This window comes from Uranotaenia lowii, chromosome 1 (genome assembly GCF_029784155.1).
Source record: "Uranotaenia lowii strain MFRU-FL chromosome 1, ASM2978415v1, whole genome shotgun sequence".
NCBI lineage: Eukaryota > Metazoa > Arthropoda > Insecta > Diptera > Culicidae > Uranotaenia > Uranotaenia lowii.
Genome location: NC_073691.1, coordinates 107536199 through 107560805, shown reverse-complemented (window position 1 = coordinate 107560805; position 24607 = coordinate 107536199). Strand labels below are relative to the sequence as shown.

At 35.3% G+C, this 24607-nt stretch overlaps 1 protein-coding gene across 7 annotated transcripts in view; it reads left to right on the top strand.

Moving 5' to 3' along the window:
* The window catches only part of LOC129756510 (pleckstrin homology domain-containing family A member 8), a 107720-nt gene that overhangs the window by 14288 nt on the left and 68825 nt on the right, over window positions 1–24607 (top strand). Inside the window, exon 4 of one of the 7 annotated variants that reach the window (XM_055753437.1) lies at window positions 13296–16853. The exons of the other annotated variants lie outside the window; for them this stretch is intronic. Coding sequence (XP_055609412.1) covers window positions 13296–13391 — 96 coding nt within the window. The 3' untranslated portion in view covers window positions 13392–16853. Of the gene's footprint in view, window positions 1–13295; window positions 16854–24607 lie in introns of those variants that run through there. 7 annotated transcript variants of the gene reach the window in all.

Sequence of the window (24607 nt, the reverse complement as noted above, 5' to 3'; positions counted from 1 at the left end):
ACATGAAAAAGGAATTTTTAATGAAACATCTATAAGTCTTAAGCGGGCCACAGACTACACAACATTTGTACAAATGCGATGAAATTCGATGAAATTTTGTCGCTGTGAGCACGATTTGCATAGTGTATGGCACTGCTTGAATGAGCACCCAAACGGTTGGAGTAAAATCAGTCGGGATCGAAATATTTTGTACAAAACATTCTCCCAGCCGGGGTGGAGATGGTTTTTTTTTGTTGCTGTTGCTGTTTTCGCCAGCAATCATTTGTGTTCGCGTGAAATATGTTTGTAAAGTGTGTGGGCGAGCATAGAACAAACTATCGACGCGGAATCATCGAATTTGTACAGGCTAATTTGTGTAGTCTATGGCCCGCTTTACAAACGCAACCAATTTGAAAAACATAGCTTGTGGGGAATCGTGGGCCACACATCTTGAATCACCCATATTTTTATGTTTTTATACACATCCAGAACTTAACATACGTTTTATCTATCTGTAAAGTTTTCTTATGCCAAATGAAGAGTTATGAAAAATATTTTGTCCATCCTATATAAGAAATTTTTCCAAAACGTTCGCGAGCCAGGTTTTGGAATCTATGCGATCATATACAGCTCTCTTTTTTATTTCATCATCTGAAATTGCTTTAAAATAACGAAATGAATTAGGAAATCGCAGTTTTGGGTCAACTCATAAACTTTGCATGTTATTTGGTCAATTTGGATTTGGTGGCCCACGATTCCCCACCATTTTTCAAAATCCAAAAAATATTGCTTTTTTTCAAACAGTCAGAATTTGGGGAAAATAACTTATTAAAAAATTCAAAAAAATACCTTATGATACCTTGAAAATATAGAAAACCATAAAATTTTTTATTTTCATTTTATCTTTTATAATAAAGAAATTATGGAACAACGAAAAAAAGTGGCCCATGATTCCCCACTCTCCCATACATTTTTGAAAGACGCATGATTCAAAATATCAAAAAAAGTTCATAATTCGTAAATGAATGCGTATAATGTGACATGATAAACTCAACTGAATGCATGTTGTATTGCAGAGTTTAATCTAGAATAAAATATCAAAGAGTTTTTCTATTATTTATATATATTTAAAATTTAAATAAAGTTTCCCGACTTCAATCTAATACGCTTAAAACATTTTCGAATTATGTAAGGAGACTTTCACAACCACGTGGACAATTAGTGATAAAAAGAGAGTTTTCTTCATTTTCTATCTTTTTCTACTCTTTAAAAAAAGTGCTTGACCTGAGTAAACAATTGTTTTAAGGGGGGGGGGGGGGGGTAGGGTCTAACACTTTCAAAAATTCGATTTTTTTTATTTCCTTATTGTAAAACATTCCATGAATGTTGTGTCAAATTTTCAAGTCAATTGAAGCAAAACTGTAGAAGTTATAGGCCTTTGTCTCCTCCTATCTAATACTGCAAGAAAGCAAGAGCGGAAATTTCAAACGCGTTTTTCTCGAAAGCATATTTTTAAAGTCCGTGGACATCGTCATTTGAAAACTACTTATCCGATTCTTTTCAAATTTGGAACATATTTTCTACATATAAAATACCAGACCCCAACGTTTTTCTTTTTTGATTTTTTTACTTTGGGGAGATTTCACAGGTGAAAAATGGCGGATTTTTAAGTGAAAAATCGTAGTTTTTACTTCAAACAGCCACAAAAATTTCATAAAAATATTTTTAAGTTAAATAAAAACGTTGGGGTCCAGAAAAACATCTGGAAAAATAAAAATATTTTGCTCTGATTTTTTGACTTCAGATGATTCTGTGCTGAGATACAGTGTCCACCGCAAATCCTGTTTTCTAAAAGGCATCCTCGAAAGTGCTCCGTCACCGGCTCATTTTTCAATATTTTTCTACGAAAAAAATACTACATGTTCTTTTAACAATGCTTGGTATAATGCAAAAAAATTGAATACATTTGTTTGAACGACAGCTCTAGAAAAAAAATCGTGAAAATGGTGTTTTTTTTATACCCGTTAGACCCTACCCCCCCCCCCCCCCCCCCCCCTTAAGCACAAAATGAGATTCGCTCTTTAAAACTCAAAGGTATGAGATATTAATAATAAGAGTTTTCGAACGTTCACACTTTAGAGACGAACCAGCCAAAGGCTGAAAATCTCTCAAATAAAGACAAAAATAAAAAAAAGCTCACACTTGTTAATGGAAGTGGAAAAGGGGATTGTTTTCGTGGACATATTCACATCATAAATATGTTGGTAATAACAATAAACATTGTGGCAATGTTTTCATGGACATATTTACAACAGTTTTGCGTCGTTGAATCTACTCTATACAGTTTCAAAAGAAAAAAAATCAATGATTTCATAAGTTTGTTCTGATTTTTTTCAAAATCATATGGCATCTATGATCCGCATTTCGGTCATTTTTGACGCGAGTTTGACAAAAGGCATGAACGCTATGGGTAACGGTTCGGCATCATTTTTATACGATTAAAGAAAAGTTGAAGTTAATCGTGAAAGATCGAGAATACCATTTGTTCACGTTTCTAGATACCATCATCTTTTCACATGAACGTTCATGTTTCGTTTTTAACGTTGTCGAAGTAAAGTTTAATGTAACCGCTTCTTTTTCAGAGACAATCACTATTTCTGGAGCTGTAGATGTATCGTGTAGACTGTTTGAGATATAGTTTTTTAGTATGCGGGAGGTAATTTGAAATAAAATTTAACTGGCCGAATCACTTCTATTTTGCAGCTACAAACAAGCGGAGCTTGTTTCATGGTACTGCTCCTGTAGTGCCTTTCGAGGTTAGTACTGAATCGTTTTTCAATACTGTCTACAATTTCCTCCGGTTCCAGAGAGAATTTCAGCTAAGGATTTCCGGGTTTTGTTGACATCGACGTCCTGGTGCTGTTGCCGCCGGAACTCGGTAAGACAGCACCTTAGCACCTGGATTTCATTCGCCGCGCACGCACGCACCTGCCGACCGAACCGATGAGAAAAAAAACATAAACGTTTCGAATCGTTTTCGATTGACAGTCCCGCCAGTGATGTCAACCTTCCAGATTTTGTCTGGATCTTTCAGACTTTTTGAACTTTCATCAGCTGGCAGTTGGCATCTCTGGTCCCGCCAAGTGAAACTGACAGAATTCGAATCGAAACCGAACCGATTCGAACTGATCGATTTTAATTTCTGTCATTGTATGGCAGCGGAGAAATGGTCGGAAAAATCCAATAGAATTCCGATAAAAATCGAACGGATTTGAACTGACAACTAAAATTTTGACAGTTATTGGTCCGGCTGCGAATTCGTTCCGATCCGGGAGCCCGATAGGAAATACACCCTACTATTCACCATACTTAGTCGGCTCGCGAAGGGTGCGTCGGCCGATTTTCGATCATACTAATCGGCCTATTGTTGCAACGTCGCTTATGGGAGTTTTTGCTGGGCATCAGCCGATTAATAAGCCGATTTCGTAGGCCTATCAAATAGGGTGATGAGTAGCATGATTGTGTAGGAACCGACTTAATCGCCTGATTAGTAGGGCGATAAAGTTGATGAGATTTTCGACGTTCAGCTATTTAATAGGGGTATCAAACGAGCTATTTAGTATTCACCACCCGACTCAATCCGACTAAATAGCAGAATTGATTGGCCTCAAAAATCGATTGTTTTTCCTACCACCCTACCCAATCGTACTAAATAGCCGGATTGATTGACAGCAAAAATAGATTTTTCTTTGTACCACCCAACTCAATCCGACTAAATAGCAGAATTGATTGACCACAAAAATCGATTGTTTTTCTACCACCCTACCAAATCGTACTAAGTAGCCGGATTGATTGACCGTTAAAATTGATTTTGCTCCCTACATTTTACACTCTACGCAATCCGACTAAATAGCTGAATTGATTGATCGCCAACATCGATTTTTTTCCTACCACCCAACTCAATCCGACTAAATGGCCGGATTGATTGACCGCAAAAGTATCATCCGACTAAATAGGGCGATTTATGTAAACAGGGCTGGTAGCGGTTTGACAATGAAAAAGTAGTGACTTTAGTGACCAAAATTTGAAAAAAAGTGACCAAATAGTGACTTTGATGACCGAAAAAAGTGACCAAATTGTGACTAAGTAGAACGAAAAAAGTAACTTTAAAGTACAAAAAAATGTGACCAAATCAGGCCCGTGCGAAGGACCCGTCCATGGAGTGGGGGGGGGGAGGGAATAATAACAATACCAAAAATAAAAAAAATGAAAAGGAAAGGGTTTTCTTACACCGTTTGTCACTCATGTTCAACACACAAACTAAAAAAAGACTGATTAACAAAATTTTGGAAACATATTACAATGAATGTTTCAAATTATCGATAAGTCAAGAAAGTAAGAAATAAATTTATTTCAAAATAATTTCTAAGCAAATTTAAAATTAAAAAATCTCAATTCTAAAATAAATGTCCAATCTTGTACAAAACTTACCATGAATAGATGTTAGGAAAATGATAATAATGATAATTTTAATTCATCTAAATTTGGAATTCTTTTCCTCATTTTCAACTGGAAGTTTAGTGAGAAATTCCGCTGTATTTTTTTAATTTGAACAAAAAATATTTAATCATGATTTAAAATGTGAATAATCGATTACTGAATAAGAAATAAATTTTGAACAGAATTTATTCAATGTTCGATGGTTTAATTTAATTTGATAAAAAGAAGAATATATTTATAATTATTTTAAAAGTGCCAGTTATATAAGCCAGACATAAACCCTTTAATTAATTAAAATCCTCCTGTTATCAAAATTTCATTTTTAAAGCTTAAATAATAATTTCATGTTCAGCTACACTGACAAAGAAATGTTAAAAAATGAGTAATTACGTGAATGATAAAAACTGATGAAAAATTAAAAATAATGAGTTCAAAACTTTTGTTATAATTATGGAAAGCACAAATCAAATACAAAGTTAGTTAACACTGCGTTTAAAATTTATTTTTAAAGTTGCTACTTAGAACGATTTTTCAAACTTTTTAGATTAATTTAAAAACTATGATTTCATATGAAAAATATTAATAAAAAGTTTTTAAATTTTCAATCGCATGTTTTTAAGCTTTAAATTACAAGCTCTGAGTATTTTGTCTCTTTTGGGTTCTGAAAGAACAGAAGGTTGAAATTATGTTTTATTATTAAAAATTTGGACTTAAAGGCTTTTGGTTGAAGAACACGAAAATTCAGAATTTAAAAACAAGGAAACAATTGTTAAAAATATGTCTTAAAAATTTAAAAAGTTTGATTAAAAAAATCCGGCAAGTTGATTAGAAAATTGAAAAAAAAACTGAACAATAAAATTCGGTAAATTAACTTAAAAATTGAAAAAACAATATGGAAATAAAAAAAATAAGTTTTTAAAAACATTTCAGGAAGAGTTTTTTCAATAAACATGTTTTACTATAACCATTTTTGTGCTTATTTTTTTAGATTATTGATTTGGTAAATAGTGTCCTAAACAAGAAATTTTGTCAAATTCGGCCGAACACATTTAGTTTTGGTGATAAAGATTTTATTACTAGTAAAATCAAACATTGATAGATAACTGATTATGGAAAAATGTCATTACAAGTATTTTTGACATCACAGCAGAAAGTGCAAAAAAACTTGATTCTATTTAAAGCTCATCAATTCATATAAAACTTTTAATAATATGTTTTTGATTTGAGCTTTTGTAAAAAAAAGTGCAGAAACTTCTCTAAAGATTTTTAATTATTTTCAAAAGTCATTTCAATAACAAAAGCTGATAGAAATATTGCATACATATTTAGATTCGGGGAACCCAAATTAGTTGAAATTACTGTTTAAATTCATTGCACCTAAGAAAAATGTAAATTTTGTTGCCTTGTGTAAATTTTTAAAACCCTTTTTTAAGTATTTAGAAGAACAAAAAACACGAAATAAAATTGAGTACGAAATGGTTTTTTTTAAAGAATATTTCATATCAACATAACATTTGTTATGACATAAAAGATTTTTTTAATAAAGAAAAAAAAATGGTTCGTTTCAATCTCAATTTTAGTTACACTTCTTAATAAAAACTCTATTTTTGTATACCAAGTTTTGAGTTCCAATACAAAAGGTTGATTGAACTAAAAATTAAAATCTACAATCAATGTTAGTTTTAATTCATGAACGTCAAATAATGTCGTAGATCGAAATGTTTCAAGCCAAGGGTGATTCATGTCGAAATTCCGCCGGAGGCGAAAAAAATTTCTGACTGACTGATCAAGTAATTTACCGTTACTACCGTCAATATTAACACGCACAATTCAAATTACTCTTTCATTGGTTTATTTTCGGTGAAAAAAGTGACTTTTGGTGATAAAAGTGACAATTTTTCGGAAAATAGTGACTTTAGTGACCAAATGATGAAAAAAGTGACTTTTTAGTGACTGACCCAAAAAAAGTGACCAAGTCACTAAAAAGTGACTCGCTACCAGCCCTGTGTAAATGGTTCATTTTCGTATCTCGGAGCAAGTCCAGTAGAGGTATTTTTATTTTTCTGTAGTAAAAATGTCTCCAGGTGGTTGGCGAAGTAAATTTCTAGCAGGTAGCCTGATGGTGGAGGCACGAACCTGCAAACTGGCTCATTCGGCAATGAGAATGCCGGAATCTTTGAACCTAGCATCCTACAGTAGCCGGTCGGGAAACGACCTGTCATGTGGAGAAGCTTGCCATCCAAGCACTGCAAAACTCCAACGATTTACTAAGGCTTCCGTAAACTTCTGACTCAACAGCAGCTCGCACCTGAAGGTGGAAATCCGTTCCAGCTCCTCCACCCAACCGGTACAAACGGATTTCGAGAGCTGAATGTTTTTCTATTGAAATAAGAGGAAAACAATCAAACTAATTTCCAAAATAAATTTTTTATTCCATCAACTCACCTCCGGCACCTCATCCAGAAACTGGCCCACGGTGAGGGCGTCGTTAGCGATGCCTCGATCGGAATCATGAACACGGCTTCAGACATGCCCGGCAAATGTCCGGGAACTTGGTCAGGTTGACGTCGTCATGACGGAACCGATAGAAACCCGCTCGCCACTCGAACAAACTGCTGATGAGCACTGACGAAGTCTTCCGTGCTATCGTGGGCCAAGCTTTCCCTTCGATGAACTCCATCACACAACACATGTCAAAAACTAATTGAGTTATGACCATTCCATACTAAATAGGCTTAAAGTTTGCAAACTAAATAGAGTCATACGAAAACCTACTAAATTGACCGATCCCCCCCCCGATTACGTCGATCAACTTTTTGTGCTACCAAATCATGCGTAATTGTGTGAGCCTACTCATCAGCCGATTTAGTATGGCACCTATTTCATATTCAAGCGTAGCCCGATTAATCGGCATACTAATAAGGGTCATTGATTTAGTAGGGTGATTCGTAGCCACACTAAATCGGCACCCAACTAAATATGTGAACGGCGAAATTTTTCAACTGTCAAATTTCCTATCGGGTTATGAGTGCGCAGTCCAATTTTTTGCGATGCGAATGGTATTTATTCCTCAGGCCATCAAACTGAAAAACCAACAACAACAACAACGAATGGTATTTATTTCCTATAATAGATTATTCACAGTACACAACTCCTTTTTTAATTCACATATACGATTTGTTACATTTTAACGACAACATAATTGAATTCGACCAGCATATAAAGTATCAAAGACGCATTTATCGCATCAAAAATCTTCGTCATGCCAAATTCGTTAATTCTCAGGCTTTGAAAAAATGTGTTTTCAATAATGTAGATTGTTTTTTGTTTTGTCTGGGATTTTAACGCTCGTAATTAATTCAATCTCAATGAATACTAAGAATAATAATATTTCATTCCGAAGACTTCATGTTTTGTCCTCTCTTGCAAAATAATGATTTGAAGATTGATTCAAGAATTTACTTATTAACTTTTCAATGAAATCAGTGAGTAAGAGTGAATTTTTTAACTGTGTTTACTGCTCCGGCTAGCCTACCGCACGGAAGGCTACCGTCGCGCGATTAGAAATTTTCCCAGTAACCGCAATATTTATTCGGGGCCCGTTCTCTGGTTCTCTGTGGTTACGTCACTAGAACCGGTATGAAATTTTCTTTCTTTTGCATATAAATTTTTTGCCTAAACCTTACGATAACATACTCAAAATCCAGTGCAAAGCTGAATTTAGGTGTAGGAATTGTATCAAAAATCCGAATTGATGAAATGTTTGAAAAACAGCTGCCTTTGAAAATTCGTCATAAATTATGTATTTCGTATTTTAAAAAATCTAAAGATGCCAAAATGTGACAAATTACGTCAACTTTTCAATTCATTTTTTGAAATTTTTCTACTGTAACAGGAACAGCTTTGGCGGTTGATTGATTGAAAAGTACGGGTTTTACACAACTTTTTTACATTTTTTGTTGCCATGATCTTAAATAAATGTTCCATATATGCAATGTATAGCTTCTAACTTCAGCTTTCTCAGGCACAAGTGAAATTTTTCGATTACTAAATAACTGATTTACAGCCTTTTTCCTGAAGCATGTTTTTTCATAAATTTTTTTTTGGACTTAAAATAACTTTAAAATTATTAACTGTAGCTGAAAATTGTCTGAAAAACATATTTGAGTCGAATTATAAGCTTTTCAAAACTAGAAATTTTGTAAAAAACGGTTGAGAAACAAGGGAGTTTTAGCGAAAACGGTGTTTGTCATCATTTGACCGCTCGCGGTATGAATAGGTATTTACAAAGTGTCGGTATGTTTAAGTTGTGTTCAACAGAACTCAATCGAAATCAATTGAAATGGATTGACAGTTGATTCAGCTATTTTTAACAGCAAAATGAGAACATAACTTGCTGTTGAAATTTCTGTGACAGCAAAATTAGGTGTAATTAAGGTATCAGAAATTCTGATTTGAAGCAAACGAAGACCATATTCAGGTATCGACAGCAAACTTCAAGCAAAATTTGGTATATAATTTAATATGATAGCAAAACTTGGCATAATTGAGGTGTTCATTGTTTTTATAAAATTGACTTTTGAGACAAAAATTATTCTTTTTTTGCTATACAGTAAATAATATAAATTTTTAAAAGTTTCCGAGTTCTCGGTATACAATACATTTCACTTTTTCTTCAAAAAGCTGTTTAGTTATAAAATTTTTTAAACTTTTAAATTTTTATAGAAAAGAAAATTATTATTAAAATTGGGAGAATAGAAAATAGGATAAAATTGAAAGAATTGAAAATTACCATAAAAAATTTGAGAGAAGATTATATTCAATAGAAGTATATCAATTGTTAAAAAATAATAGCACAATCTAGTGTTAATATATGAACGATACCAAAACTATCATCGATTAATAGAAAAACAACCTTAAATTAAACAGAAATGTTAAAACCCAAAATTATAGACCCTTAAAAGATGTTCATAGATAGAAAAACGAAAAACAAACTAAAGAGTATTTGAATAATATCTTATTAATATTATTTGTTCGATTAATTCTAGTTTTCTATTGTCTTGATAGTTCATATGTGTTGGCAGTTCAAATATTAAGTAACGTTTTAGATAAAAATGCAATATGTACCTATACATAACAAAACTTTATAATCCTGCTTTTCGAAAAAAAAAGATTTTCACTTGAGCTTACATATTAGTCGAAATCACTTTTAATATATTCACTTTAAAACAATTTGCGTAAATCGAAGGAATGCATTAAGTATCCAAATATTTAAAAGCTATTTCAATGAAATTGCTATGCTTCATGAAAAATATTTTCAAAGTTATTGTAGGTTTTAATTATTTTTGGAAAGTTTTTGATACATTATAAATGTTCATTTTATTTTACATCTCATCGTATTAAACCCGTTTGGTTTCACCAAGTTCGCTCAGGTTAGCAAAAAAAAACAAAATTCTCTGAAAAAAAACTATCGGTGATAAATGTATGCCTGGATTGTGAGGTTGAATCTAGGTCAGTGAAAGATTCAAGAAAAGGCGCAGCGTTCTATTGAAACTTCAATAGAAGGGTTACACCTTTAATAAGTTTCAAAATGGTGTACTAAACCAATAACGAGAGTTTACTGCAGTACTGCTAAGCAATGATTACAAATTTAGAAGAATTATTTTTCTATTTTATTTAAGTTTATTCACACTGTTTTGATTCGAACACGAATGCCAATGAGTTGGTAGAAGGTTATAAATTAAATAAATAAAACTGTCAATTTTCATAATTTCTCAAAATTTGTAAATGAGAATGAGGTTTAACAGAGAACCAAACAAATCAGTGTTAAAATATTTATAAAAGTTATCTTATTTTGATCGCCGCTGGGATAAGAAAATATTTATCAAATCAATGATTTTATTTTAAGTTAATCCAAAGCAGGACTTGAAAATGAAGTCCATCATATTTAATTTGAAAATCAAAATTTTATTCGTAAAATAACATTTATGACCAAAAGGAGTTGTCTTATTGCTGTGTAGTTGAAACATAGAAAATATGGTTTGTTTTTTTTTCATGCGAACAACTTATGTACATATATTTGCAGTCACTGATCCAAACGACTCAATATAAACAATCATGTTTTTGTGTCTCTCCAAAAGTTCAAATTGATTCAGTAGTAGTCGTGAAAAAGATTCCGGTTTCATCCGTTCTGTCGATTGCTGATAATGGTAAATAACTACATCAACTGAACCGGGAGTGATGCTGGTAATCCGTGACCAACGCGATAACTTCAAATTTACTTTGTATCGCAGGCAACGGAACAATAACTACAGCGGATTAACTCGATTCCAAAATCTGAACCAGGTGCACCCCCCTTCTTCATGAGTAAGATCTACGCCACCACTTTATGGGTAAGAACTTCGATTTTCTTTGGCAACCAGATAAATTTTCAGTGTTAATAATTTTTAATTTTTTTTTTATTTAAACCTTTCAGAAGGAGCTCTACCGGAATAAGCAGATGTGATGCGGCACCGACAAGGCCCGTCGTCGTTGATTTTCCTCATACGAATGTGCCGCAAACACCCGGTTCACAAAGGGTTGCATCTACGGCAAACTAAAGAGACTAAATAGGCTCGTTACGTCAAACCACAGAGTTGAGCTGAAGCCGTACCGCTGCCTGCAATCGGTAGCTGAGGAACGCATAAGTCGCCGATTCGGTAGTATCAGTTCTTAACTTTTACTGGATCGCCCGGGATGTCGCCTACAAGCACTACGGGGGATCATGGTCGATACTGCGCTCAATGCCATCTGCCGAGACGCCAAGGTTCAATGGATCGCCAACACGGTGCACAAGCTGCTCGGTCTCACCTCGGGCATCATGAGCAGTCGTGATGTGGGAAACGTAAAAAAAAATCGGAAGACCCCGGCGGGCTTGCTGATACCGCCGCGGCCGCAACCGTCTTGATTTGCACCAGCACCGTTACCATTAAACGGTCGGCTGCTCGGGATTTGTAGATCAGACGACACAATATGCTTTTAAATGTTTCTTATTTTATTTTATTTTTTGAGGTGCGTAATACAAGAGATTTGGAACATCCATGAGGGAATTTATCAGACAGTTCCGAACGATTGGAGAATTGATTGATGAGAACCAATGATTAGACGAGCACCAATATCCACAATATCAGCCTCTAAGCCTAAGCCATACAAGCAACAACCGCAATTGGAAAGGATCGTTTGGGTGAGTATTATCATTTTCATTTAGTCTCAAATTAAGTCAACACAAAGCGACGGCCAAATCGAACAATATGGAGGATTAGCTACTCTTTGCAGCTACCAACACTGGGAACCCTAACCTAGTGTGAACAGGGCATAATAGTTCAGCATTTTCAAAAACTGTTTAACAATTTGAAAGTTTCAATCTTACGCACTATTTGTATGTTACACCTCACATCGTGACGCCTGAGTTTATACACTTAGAAGGAATTCTATGAAACTTGATACAAATATTTCCAAAAATTGGATACCTATGTTATATTGTAGCAACGAATCCAACACACTCGTCTCTTTTTGTCTAGAATTGTATAAAAAAAAACATTGTTACAAAAGTCGTAAAATTGATCGCAACCTTACCTTCAAATCAAAGTGCATTAAACATAATCTGACAATGCTATAATTTTCTCCATCAGAATTGTTCAATACAGTCATTTTAATTGTATATATTTAGGCGTTACAATATAGTGCATATGTGCATATACTATGAATATGATATGAACATGGTTTTATGATACCATGGTATTGAATATCGCAATCATTGTAGTTGCATAAAGGGAAGCGATATTCATGATACATTTCTTTTAATATTCTACCTATTTGATATAGAAAATAACAAATAATTTTCATTTGGCCTACAAACCAGTTCAACCTGAAACTAGTATGTTTAAAGCTATAACAAAAAAGTTATGTATTTCAATTAAAAATAGGAAATCAACAAATTGAAGAATCGCAAATTTTTTGATTAAAATTCTTTTTGTTTTTGAATCTAAACTAAACATCTGTTCAGTTATAAAAATGTATTCTGCTTTTGGGAAATCGAAAAATGATATTCAGGGATCAAAAATTGTCCACCTTTATTGCAAACATTGCGGTGCTACAATGGCCTTAATGCAGTGCACCTGCTATTAAAATCACATGGTAACATTCGTTTCCTCTTTTCGCTTTTAAACAAATTTAAAACGCCTTTGGGTAGGCAACAAATATTGTTGGCACAATCAGATTGAATTTTGCTATCACGCCTGGATCGACAAATTCGTTCTCATTTCGGTTGACTTAAAGTAGAACACAGCGAAATAAAAGCTCAATTTTTAAATACGAATAACAAAAATATACCTCGTTTTGCTGTATTTTTTGTTTGTTTTGAGAGCAAAAGCATGCCAAATTTTGCTGTCAGGCCAAATAATGTGATGCCTTATAGTGGCATCATTGTGCTCTCCAAGCTCTAGGAAAATGAGGTGTAGTTAGGGTCTCAGTTTTAGCAAAATTAGGCATCACTTTGCTAACCAAGTATGAAAATTTTTGCTCTCATTTTTGCTGTGTACCACCTTATGTCAAGCAAAATGAGAGCAAATTAGGCTCTCAGGGCGTTATAGCAAAATTTGCTATAATTTTGCCATAAAAGTCTGCTCGGGTTTGCTGTCATTTTTTATACAGCTGTGTACTTGGAGATTTCTGGCTTTATTTAATAATGAAAATTATAATAGCAATCGTCTGTTACTGTACTGTTGTTCTTACTTGATTAAATGGAAAAAACCGAAAAAACCCTTTTTTTTTTATAGATTTATCGATTCATAATAAACATGACACCAGCCCGACGGCCCTGCCCCAAGTCATTAGCGGCACTGAACGAAGCCCTTTGCACAGACATCTCCTAGAAGTTGCGGGATCTGGCCACAAAGGAGGTGCAGGACCAAATCAACGACCCGAATGTGACAATTGTGGGACTTTCCTAACAGTCGAACACATATTAGCGGAATGTCTTATCTACGAGCATCAACGAATTGCAAATGATCTACCCAACGGAGTGCGAAACATATTAGCAAACGAACAAGGAATGGAAGACAAATTATTGGAATTTTTAAGAACAACGGAACTATTTAAGTGTATTTGATTTATGATTTTATTGATAGTTATTTAATTTTCTTTGCTCTTTCTATCTAAAAGAGGCGAATGAATTATAAATTTAAAGTCTCTTTAAAAATAAATAAAACAAACAAACAAAACTGCCAAACACTTTTCCAACACTTCACCACCGAATCAGCATGAATGTCGCAGCACCACAGCCTCAGCATGACTGCCACAGCACCAACGAATCAGTATGGCTAGCACAGCACCACCGACTCAGCACAGCACCATTGACTCAGCACAGCACCACCGACTCAGCACAGCACCACCGACTCAGCACAGCACTACCGACTCAGCACAGCACCACCGACCCAGCACAGCACTCGACTCAGCACAGTACCACCTCAGCATGGCTAGCACAGCACCACCGACTCAGCACGACTGGCACTGCACCACCGACTCTGCTAACTCGCACAGCACCGACTCCAGCACCCGACAAAAAACACCAAAGAAACAATCAAAATTAGTCACAACAAACCAAACCAGCTGTTTTTGACAGTAAGCAACTGCATGTGTGTTAGTGTACCCAGCCAACAATTTGGTAGGTATATCAAAAGATATACGTACGTCTATGTCGACACAAATCATCGTATATGACGTTAGAAAAAAGCATATACCTACCGAAAGTGGAGGCAATATACGTACATGTTTTCGTTATTTTCTGGTTTACGACATCGACCACATCATATGTGATGTCATTTACGATGTTAGAAATACTTAGGTACTTTATGTCGCATTGGCGTCGTTTTGTACGTTACATTAAAGGATTCGATTCATGCGCATTTACGATGATGGGAGGATTGACAGTTCCATCCACACTTTATGCGATAAGTGTTTTACCCTTTTACGACTTGAAGCGATATGATGATAAATTGGCTATTTAAGTCACCCTTCATGCGAGGTGTGTTGAACTCTTGTACGACTTGAAGCAATCTGACGATGAATTGGCGATCTAAGTCACCCTTTATGCGAGGTGTGCCGAACTCTTGTACGACTTGAAGCAATCTGTCGATGGATTATCACGCCCTTTATGCGAGATGTTTTGCACTCTTGTATGACTCGAAGCAATCTAACGATGGAATGTCGATTTATGTCACCCTTTATGCGAAATGTGTTGCAGTCTTATACGATGTTCAGAGATTTTAACATCGATTGACAACTTAAGTTACATTTTATAAGATGTATGTTGTAAGCTTGTACGATATGATGCAATTTGACATTTGATGGACACTTTAAAAGATATTTTATGTGAGTTGGGATGTACTCATGTACGATTTGTATCATAAAACGATTTGGCGGACCATTTTATGCAGCATGCTATGTGTAATATTGTGATTGAAATACGACGCTAGGAAGAAATTGTAGTAGCCGGCAAGGGACACGTCTTGCTCGTACCTCGTACTGAATCGGACTCCCTGCTCCGATGGCTCGGCTGCCGTAACTCGTTGCGCTCACACACATACAATTACAGTAGCGTATTCCTAGGTGTACCATTTACAGGGTTGAAGTAAGTGGTACGATACTACATTCACTTTTCTCTTTTTATTGTTTTTAGAATTCTTGGTTCCCTCAATGGTCCCCTATGAAACTTATTTGTTTTTGTGCTTAGATCTTGTTGCCACAGCATATTTTACACGTTTTCGTATCGTTGACTGAGTCACTTTGATCTCGATATGCCACATCTTCAAAGTTGTCCATTTAAATACATATCGTTATTTATATTTTGTAAATGTATTACACGTTACTCTTGCTTTAAATGAAACTACTCTACTCTACTAAACTACTCAACTTTTCAGACTTTTCGTCTATGACTTTCAAAGAATATCAAAGGTTATTTTTCTAAGATGGGATTCGCAACCAGAGTAACAACTTGCTAGTAGTAACAAACCATCTGTATTTCCTCCACAGATCTATTCATTTCTCAATCAGGCAATTTTGAATGGAGTTTTTTCGATATTTCACGAGCTTATTTCAGCTCATCAACGTTTTCAACACTTCTTTTAAAACTGTCAGTCAATTCGTTCGCTCGAAAATTTGATATACTATCAAGAACTTCAAAAAAAATCACAGTACCTGTTTAATTCTTCAATGAGAAATCTGAGGCTTACAAGACAGCAGATTTTCAGTTTTTCATTTGTGCAAATGAGATGCCGCTACAACTTCACACGAATTGCATTCGTTAGTAATGAAACCATCAAACATATCTTTTAATATCTAAGGAAAATGGTTCATTTTTTCCTAGAGTTGGTTTGTCCAATTTTTCTTAACTACTTCCGAGATCAACGCTTTGTCGTTGTCAAGATGCGTTTTTTCTACTTGCCAAATGGAATTTACTGTGATGGCCATTTACCCACAAATCATATTATTGTTGAAGCCCTCAACAAGAATTTTCGTTAATAACAGCCACTTTCACTGGCGACATTGCTGAATTGATATGACATTTCTCGCTTAACATTTCAACTGCACTTACATGTACTTACAGTAATGTATCGATTTCATGAAAACTATCTTTCGCATCTCATCATGTTTTTTTCCTTTCAGATATTACCATCAAACCCTTTCCTTTGATATTTATATTTTATCATCATTATTCTCTTCAATGCTGTGTTTCTTGAAAACAAATCCAAAAAAATTCAAATTGTTTAACTTTTAACTTAGAATTGCTCTAGAAGCTCATTACCTTCAAGCTTTGACATACATTCTAGTTTTGGTTTTTAAGTCGTCTTTCCAAATTTCAACAATCATTATATATTGTTTTCATTTTTCACTTGTCTGTGAATGAATCAAAACAAGGCCAGAGCATTTCAAAAGGAATTCTCCTTTCAAAAGCCTAGCTGAAACTGGGTGCTGCTCCATCCATCGAATCGAAATGTACAAATTTTATATTTTATTTTTCACACTTACTTTGTAAACTGTAGTTTCCTGATCGCAAACCTTTTGTTTGACGCTTCAACTCTTGAATTTTCAACCGACACCTTTTTCTTTCCTATACCATTTTTATTTAATAGAACCTTCCGCTTTATATTTTTCTCAACATTTATATTTTTTTTTCCCTGTTTTAATATTTTCCATGTTTTATCTTAAAATTCTTGTTTTTCCACTTTTAGACCTGAACCAATTTTTTTTTTTTTTTACACTTAAAACTTCTTTCTTCTTCAAACTCCCAACCTCCATTTTTTTTTTAATCTCTACTTAACAACATAAAATTTTCAACGTTTTACATTTCCATACCAACTTTTCCATTTTCTATAACATTGCATAATTCACATGATGAATTTCAGCTCCTAGTTTCCAGTTATCAACTCACTTCACTCAACATTTTCTAGTGCAAAATTTTGTACATGTTCCTCTATGTCAGTTTTCAACGGTTTTCAACACAAACATGATCTCAGTGGAATTTATAATTTCCATGAAGATATAATTTTACTTAACAGGGTAAACATAAGCGTAAGAATACATCTTTGAAATTTATGATGTCTAACATTTTACAAATGATGGGTTCGATGTTGAACTTCCAATTTCTTACAAATCATAACATTCAAATTTCTAACATCTTACTTTTACTCGAAACATTCCACGTTGAAAGTTTCTTTTCGCTACTATTATTTTCGATTTCAAACTTTTCATATACCTTTTTTTTCAACAGGCTATTTCCCAACTTTTCCGAAAAATGCTAACTTTTATCTAATTAGATCTCCTGATACCGCGACCGCACAATTTCAACTTCCATGAATCTAACTTACTTCCAACCATCATCTGCTAATTTTCATCTTCTACATTACAGATCCTACTTTTCAACATAAACATTTATGTTTACTAATGTCCAATTCATCTTTTTTCCTTATCAAACATAATATTTTAGGCTTTCTTGATTCACATAAAAACCTCCAATTATGATAACTTTTACTTTTAACTGTAATTCAAATTTCCATTTTTGTGTCAAAACAATTGATTTCACCAACCAATGACAAGTATCCTACTACATCCAGATTTTCACTTCTCGACTTCAAATTTCAACTCTGAATCTCTCAGGTCAAGCTTTATTTTTTTTTAAGTTTATTCAGTCATTCTACTTTTTAACTTCAGGTGAATTATATTACTTTCAATTATTATTTTTCTTGACACGCGACTGTTCATTTTCTAAGTTCAACTTTTAGATCATGTTCCACTTTAAATAATGAAATCTCAAATTCACTTTTCTCAATCATTTTTTCACTTTTCACAACCCATCAGCAACTCATTTTTAACTTCGTGCTTACAACATACAACTTTAATTTTCGAATCACCATTTTAAAGTTTTCAATTACAATACTTTTTACTCTTGTAACTCATTACAGTTTAAAGTTTCCATTTCCAACCATCAATTTCATCATCCTAATTCTTCCAGAACGACACCTCTAGTCTTCAATTTAGAACCCAGTTGCCAGTCTCAAAGTAATAATTTTTCTTTTTCCTTCAACTTGCAACTGACAAACGTGATTTCCGTGTACGGCATACTTAATCTTCCGCATTGAAGCGCTATTATCTATCAACCTGCTCTTCCGCAGAAATTTGTCAGACTCATTTAAACCGCATTTAAGCGACTGACTATTTTCCAATCAAACTAACCTGCTACATTGCAGAATGGAATCAGACTACCATTTTCCCGCATTTAAGCGACTGATCCATTTCGAAACATATTCCTGCTTACAGCAGAATGGCGTCAGACTATTCGTTTTTTCCACGCATTGAAGCGACTGACGGCCATTTCAGTTTCCTCTTCCTGCTCTAGCGCAGAATGGTGTCAGACTTTTTATTCTACTCGCATTTAAGCGGCTGACCCATTTCCAAATTCAGAATACAATTCTTTTTCTTTATTCGTTCTCTTTTCACAATATACTCACCCGCGGAATTCGCCATCCTCGTCGCCAAATGTAGTAGCCGGCAAGGGACACGTCTTGCTCGTACCTCGTACTGAATCGGACTCCCTGCTCCGATGGCTCGGCTGCCGTAACTCGTTGCGATCACACACATACAATTACAGTAGCGTATTCCTAGGTGTACCATTTACAGGGTTGAAGTAAGTGGTACGATACTACAGAAATAAAATTAGTTGATGATTTTAACTGATTTTTATTATAACTAACATTGAAATGCACTACATATATTTTCGTAGGTACCGCTACCGGGCTACTTTCCTAACTGCCACCGCTTCCATGCCTTCCTGAGGATCTTAGACGCCTCTTTCTTTCGGATTTACAGCGGAAATTGCCGGGCCACAATTCTGTCCGTGAACATTTCTTGATACTCGTAGTATGCACATGCAAATCGTCGGGTAATTATCCGGCGAGTTTTTTTTTCAGTCTGAGCCTAGTTAGGGGAGAGTAATCCTGCTATTTTTGAAACGAAAATGTTAGTGAGGTTTCTGTCCAACGTTGTTTTTTCCAAAACCTACCTTTATTATTTTATTTCATCCGTTTGCTTGTTTGCTTTAGTCGTCAATTTTCACAAAATTCAAATGCTGATACAAAATTGCAAGCACGATCGAAAAATTGCACATCCACTGAACACGATTTATCACGATGAAGTTTTAATATCATGATCAGATGTGGGCGAACGCTAAGTATCTGTTAATACGAATTCGATTTGATCGCATTAAATATATTTATATCGTGGGTAAAGTGACCGATTATACGATTATAATTATACTTGTTATAATATTTGTAGCTATATCGGAAAGACACGGTGTTAATTTGCCTACTAATGTGACATTCTAGTAAACATACAACGTGATACGAAAGATGATGCTTACGTAGTATTCTTTACGAATTTATTCGAAGTCATTTACGATTTCGATTCGAAAGTGATTTGTGTACCAATAAAATGCTTCTTAAGAAATCTTATGCGATCGTTATAAGATTTCATTTGACATCGGTGGAACTAAATACGACGTCATCCAACATATCGTAACTAAGTCGTATTTCATTGGGATGTTGCATCTTCTACGATGAATAAACGATATGGTTGAATGGTAAGTGTACATATTTACGATTCCGATTTGAGTTGCATCTATATACGAGTTCGACGATGATTTCTTTTACGATTTCATGTTGGCTGGGTAATTGAAACCGATGGAAACGAATCCTGCTCTCGAGCTTGATCGATTTCGATTGGTTTCGATCGACTTTGATTGGCTTCATTGAACGTCAATTGGATTAGTTTCGATCACAACATTGGCTGAGTGAACAACAATTTACCAATCGAAATCGATTGAAACCGATTTCAATTGGTTGTTGAACGGGCTTTTAGTGTTAAGGAACTGCATGTGTGCTAGTGTGAAAACGAAACAACTAATATCGTACCGTTCGCCAAGCCCGGTCGCGCAAGCAAACCGATCGAGGGCTTACGATAAGGAAGTAGCAGAAGGCAGCAGTGCATGAGTGTGGATAGCACATTGGAACAGCTGATTGCAGAGGAATTCCGGGGCCCGACGAGAGGCGTACTAAGGAGAAGAATAGGCATGTCAGAGTCTTAAGAATATTTAGATTCTAAGTCAAAATTATGTTGGGAAAATTTATATCTGACATTCGATTCCATGTAAGAATATAAAGAGCATGATTTCAAATATTGATATGAACTTATTTTAAAATTTTAATTGCACCATATTCTTGAATTGCAATTTTGAGAGAATTGGGAAGTGTGAAATACAAAACAAGATCATCGTCGTTTCAAGAGCTGGTCGTTAAAGTCAATCATAGATTGCATTTTAGTTCAGATATAAGAGGAACCGTTACACTTACCAGCCTCTCGACCAATCAAGCAATCATTCTCTACCATAGTAACAGTTAGTATTTAAACTTCATTTCATTTGAGGTTGCGTATGGTAGGGATGAATCATCGTAGGGATGAAAATCCCAGAAAAAAAGGTCGCGTATGAGCGAATGCGTTGATCGGGAGCTTATACATTTCATTTTAAGGACTTTCAGATCAATAATTTGCTAGTGAATTCTACCACAGAGAATCTACTGCCCTTTCCCCTGGTTCTTAATTCTTTTTATTTTTCATATAACCCAAATATTTTGATTCAGAAAAAAGAAACACAATTTTCGTTTGAACAAACTTAATATATTTCAAGCATTTTTTCACATTACACTATTTTGCACTTTTCAACTTAAACACAGACAAAAACGCTCCTCTGTAAATAAAAGAAACAAAAAATTGATTAATTTTAATATTAAAATACTGGATTACTGCGAAACTTACCGACGCGCCGTGTATAGAATTCAAATCCTTGCGTTCCTTGCCAGGTTTTATCGGCCAAACACAAACCAAAGTTTCCAAGTCGTGTTGATAAAAATCCTGCACTAAAATCAATTTGCCTGTAGAAGAATTTTTCCATAAAGTTCTGCTGCAAATAATGTTGTGCCATTCTCTATAATGGGGGCAGATCTGTGGTCGATGCCACTTAAATTAGAAGATAAATTTTCTTAAAATTTGAGTTTGTATTGTGGCATTTTGGCAATCAATTAACTCTCCCATTTTCCCCGAAATGCGTGCACTTACCGCTCTTCATTTCGTCGTCCTTGGTGGGATCTCCTCCGCCCTACTTCTGTGGCGCCTCCTGGGGTCTACCAGGGGGCTGCTGCTGTATTTCGTGCCTCCGCCCTACCTCTGTCGCGCCTCCTGGGGTCTACCAGGGGGCTGCTGATGTTGTTGTTGTTGGCGAGAGGCTTTCACGTTCGGCGGTGTCTCACTCTTCTGTTGCTGGTGGTTCTCCTGCATCTGCGCCTCGAGTGCCGGTTCCGTCTCGGATGACGCGCTGGTGGAGCGTGTCTTGGATGGCGGACTGCCTGCCTTTCTTTTTGCCTTCTCTCTTCGTTATCAGAACTAGTACTGCTGGCACGAAAATTTCACGTGCATTCGACGAGTGATAGCAAAATGCTTATTTTGCTTGAATTTAGTAAAAAAAAAGCCAACTAGCTAGCCGCTTTGTTCGGATAGCAGTCGCCGGCAATGGATAAACAGTAATGCGGTTACGGAATCGGGTTCCCTGCTAGTGGTGCCATGGTGTGATGGTCAAGTGGCCGATAAAACATCGGAAGCGAATAAGTATGATTCGATTCGACCATGAGAAAGTCCGGAAAAGCCTCGCGCACAATATCCGGAACACTCCCGTGTATCTTTCGGGGATAATCGCAACCGATCGACCGAACCAGAACGCGATTTTAGAGCCCGGAAATATGCCCTTTGTGTGGAGAATCGTCACGCCAGAAGAAAATACCGCCGCCTGCGTATTTGAGCGACAACCGAAGCGCAACTGTCTTGCCGATGACTCCCCCTTTTTTTGCGCGTGGCAATTTTTGACAACCTTTGTTGCACGCTCCGTTTTCTTTTCCCCGAATTGGGTGCCTTGAACCCAAACCTGCACGCTTGGCATTTTTTGTCTAGTATTGGTTTAATTTTCCATACACGCTGATTATATTCGACGTGGGGATGGGTTTTTATTGAGTTAATAATGCCAATTGCTCGTATCGTATCAGTTTAGGGACTATTAACTTAAAATAAAATTCAATTGCAACATCTCCGCAGGCATCTACTTAAGTTGCAACTATCCGCTCGACTAAAGACCACCGACAACCAATGTTAACCACGAAAAAAATGGAATTTCAGAAGTTTGGCGGCTTAAAATCTTATGCACTGGTGAAAAAGAGATAACAAATCTGTTTTTTTTTTCATACAGGAAAGCAAAAGAAAGAAAATTTGACCTATTTCACGGTAAACCGTGATTCAGGAGAACACTGTTCTGATATCATGGGGATAGTTCGAGTTCCTGTGCATTCGTAGGTAATTCAACCCCGATTACGGGAGAAACGAAGCTTTACGAGATTCAGGATAGATTTCATTCGAATTTCGCGTTATTAGAATACCTTTCCTGTGGTTCGGAGAGTCATGGTCCCGAGTGGAGAAAATGCAATCTATGTGTGTACACACTTAGGGCTGTCCCAACGGTAGATGCAAAACACGGTTTTCGACCACGCTAAAACATTTCGGCTGGCACCGGTGGCGTAAATCGCGGTTTTAGCACAGTTATCGATTTCCAAATTCCCAACAGTTATACGCCTTTGTTCCAAATTCATGCAAATTTGGAACAGGATTTCAAAATATACGACAGACCGATTTAGTTCACGGTGAGAAAATTTTAGCCAACAAAGATTTCATTCACACATTGGGTGTGATAATAGTTTCTTTTTGAGATATTATTTGAATGTTTTTTTCGCTTCAACCAGCCTATACGTAACATAAATTGAGAATAGATGTTAATAAAAACCATATCAAGTATAAATAATAGATGTCACATTATTCTTGATTTGATATAATTAAATAAAAAGCTTTTCATTTGGGCTCGACGAATTAGTGAATCCAGTCAGCGTTCTAAAATTTGAAAAAAAGAAACGAAAAGAAAACTTTAATACTTTTTCGATGAGGTAAATCAAATATTTAATTGTTTATGTTTATTCTTTGTTCTATAATTTTTGTTTTATTTGAGATATTGAAAGCTTTTTAGTTTCGTATAGATTGCTCGGAGTTTTCGTCAATAGCAGCATATTTTTCTGTATCCATACATAAATTTGCAAAGTGAAACAAGTTTTTGTCAAACAAAAATTTCGATAAATCAAAGGAAAATTACCTTTGACTTTGAGATAAACATTTCTCATTTTCTTTATCAATGTCAGCAATAACTTGATAAAAAAATTGCTTTTTCATTTCATTTTAACAAAACCTTATTACATTGATTCAAAGCAATTTCATTGAATTAATTGAAGAATTGTTTCAATTGACTTTTTTCCTCGTTGCGTAGTCATTTTTGCTTTAAAATTAATGTAATCCTGGTAGAATAGTTGAAATCATTGTTCTGTCAAAAAGAATTTAATTCGTAGAATTAATTTTAAGACAATTAACCGTGAAACTCAAAACTTATGCAATTTTTCTAATAAAATGGGTTTTTTCTTCTCAATTATTGAGTGTCTGCAATGAAAGTGTTTCCGTTTTAAATTTGCTCCTACACCGGTGGGGAGTGGGTGTTTTAGCCGATTCTAAAATTTCAAATTGTGCTTAAACTGGTATACTTAAAACCAATATTTACGCCTCAACCGTTGCAGGTGCCCTTAATCTTTTCTCCTGTGGTCGGAACGATTTTCTCCTGTATTTTCAACAGCTGAATTACAGGACAAATCTCGGGACAGAAAAAGTGCTCAGGAAAACAACTGTCAAATTCACCTGTAGCTTCGAATCCGTGTTTTCCTGTAATTGGCAGGACTGTTTAAATTTTCCTGTGAGTTCGAAAAGGCTTTCTCCCGAGATTTTTCATCAATTTAGGTTTCCTTCCTCCCATTTTTTATTTTTAAAATTTATCCCAATGCGATATTAGAAAAAAAGAACACAATTTCTTGACGAAAAGATTGAAATTTATTTTCAAATGTTCGAACTTTTTTTTCATTTTTTAAGTTTTATTTACCAATGTGGACACACATTCATAACCGCTACAAAATACACAGGCGGAACACCCTCTCTGTAAAAAAAATTGTTGAAATTTTTAATAAACGCCGGATGACACTCATGCTTACCGAAGCGCCTTGCGAGCCTGACATATACCTTGCATTCCGGGGTGCTGGCCAAGATCACACGTGGGGGGAAAGGTCTGAATCAGCCTGATTCTCCAAAACTGATATTATTAACTGCGCTGGAACCTAGTCCCGGTCGCATGTTATTCGCAACTACAACTTTAATTTCTGGGGCTGTTGTTGATGCGGCACCTTTCATCAACAACAGCCCCATTTGATCGGACCACATACGCTGACCTTGTCGTCGGTTTCTTGATTAGCTTATTTTTTTTAAATACCGGAACCTTCCGGTTTGGAGGAATTTCTTAAATTTTGACACATTTTTCACACAGCTATGCTGACTGTTGAAAGATGGGGAAAATTAC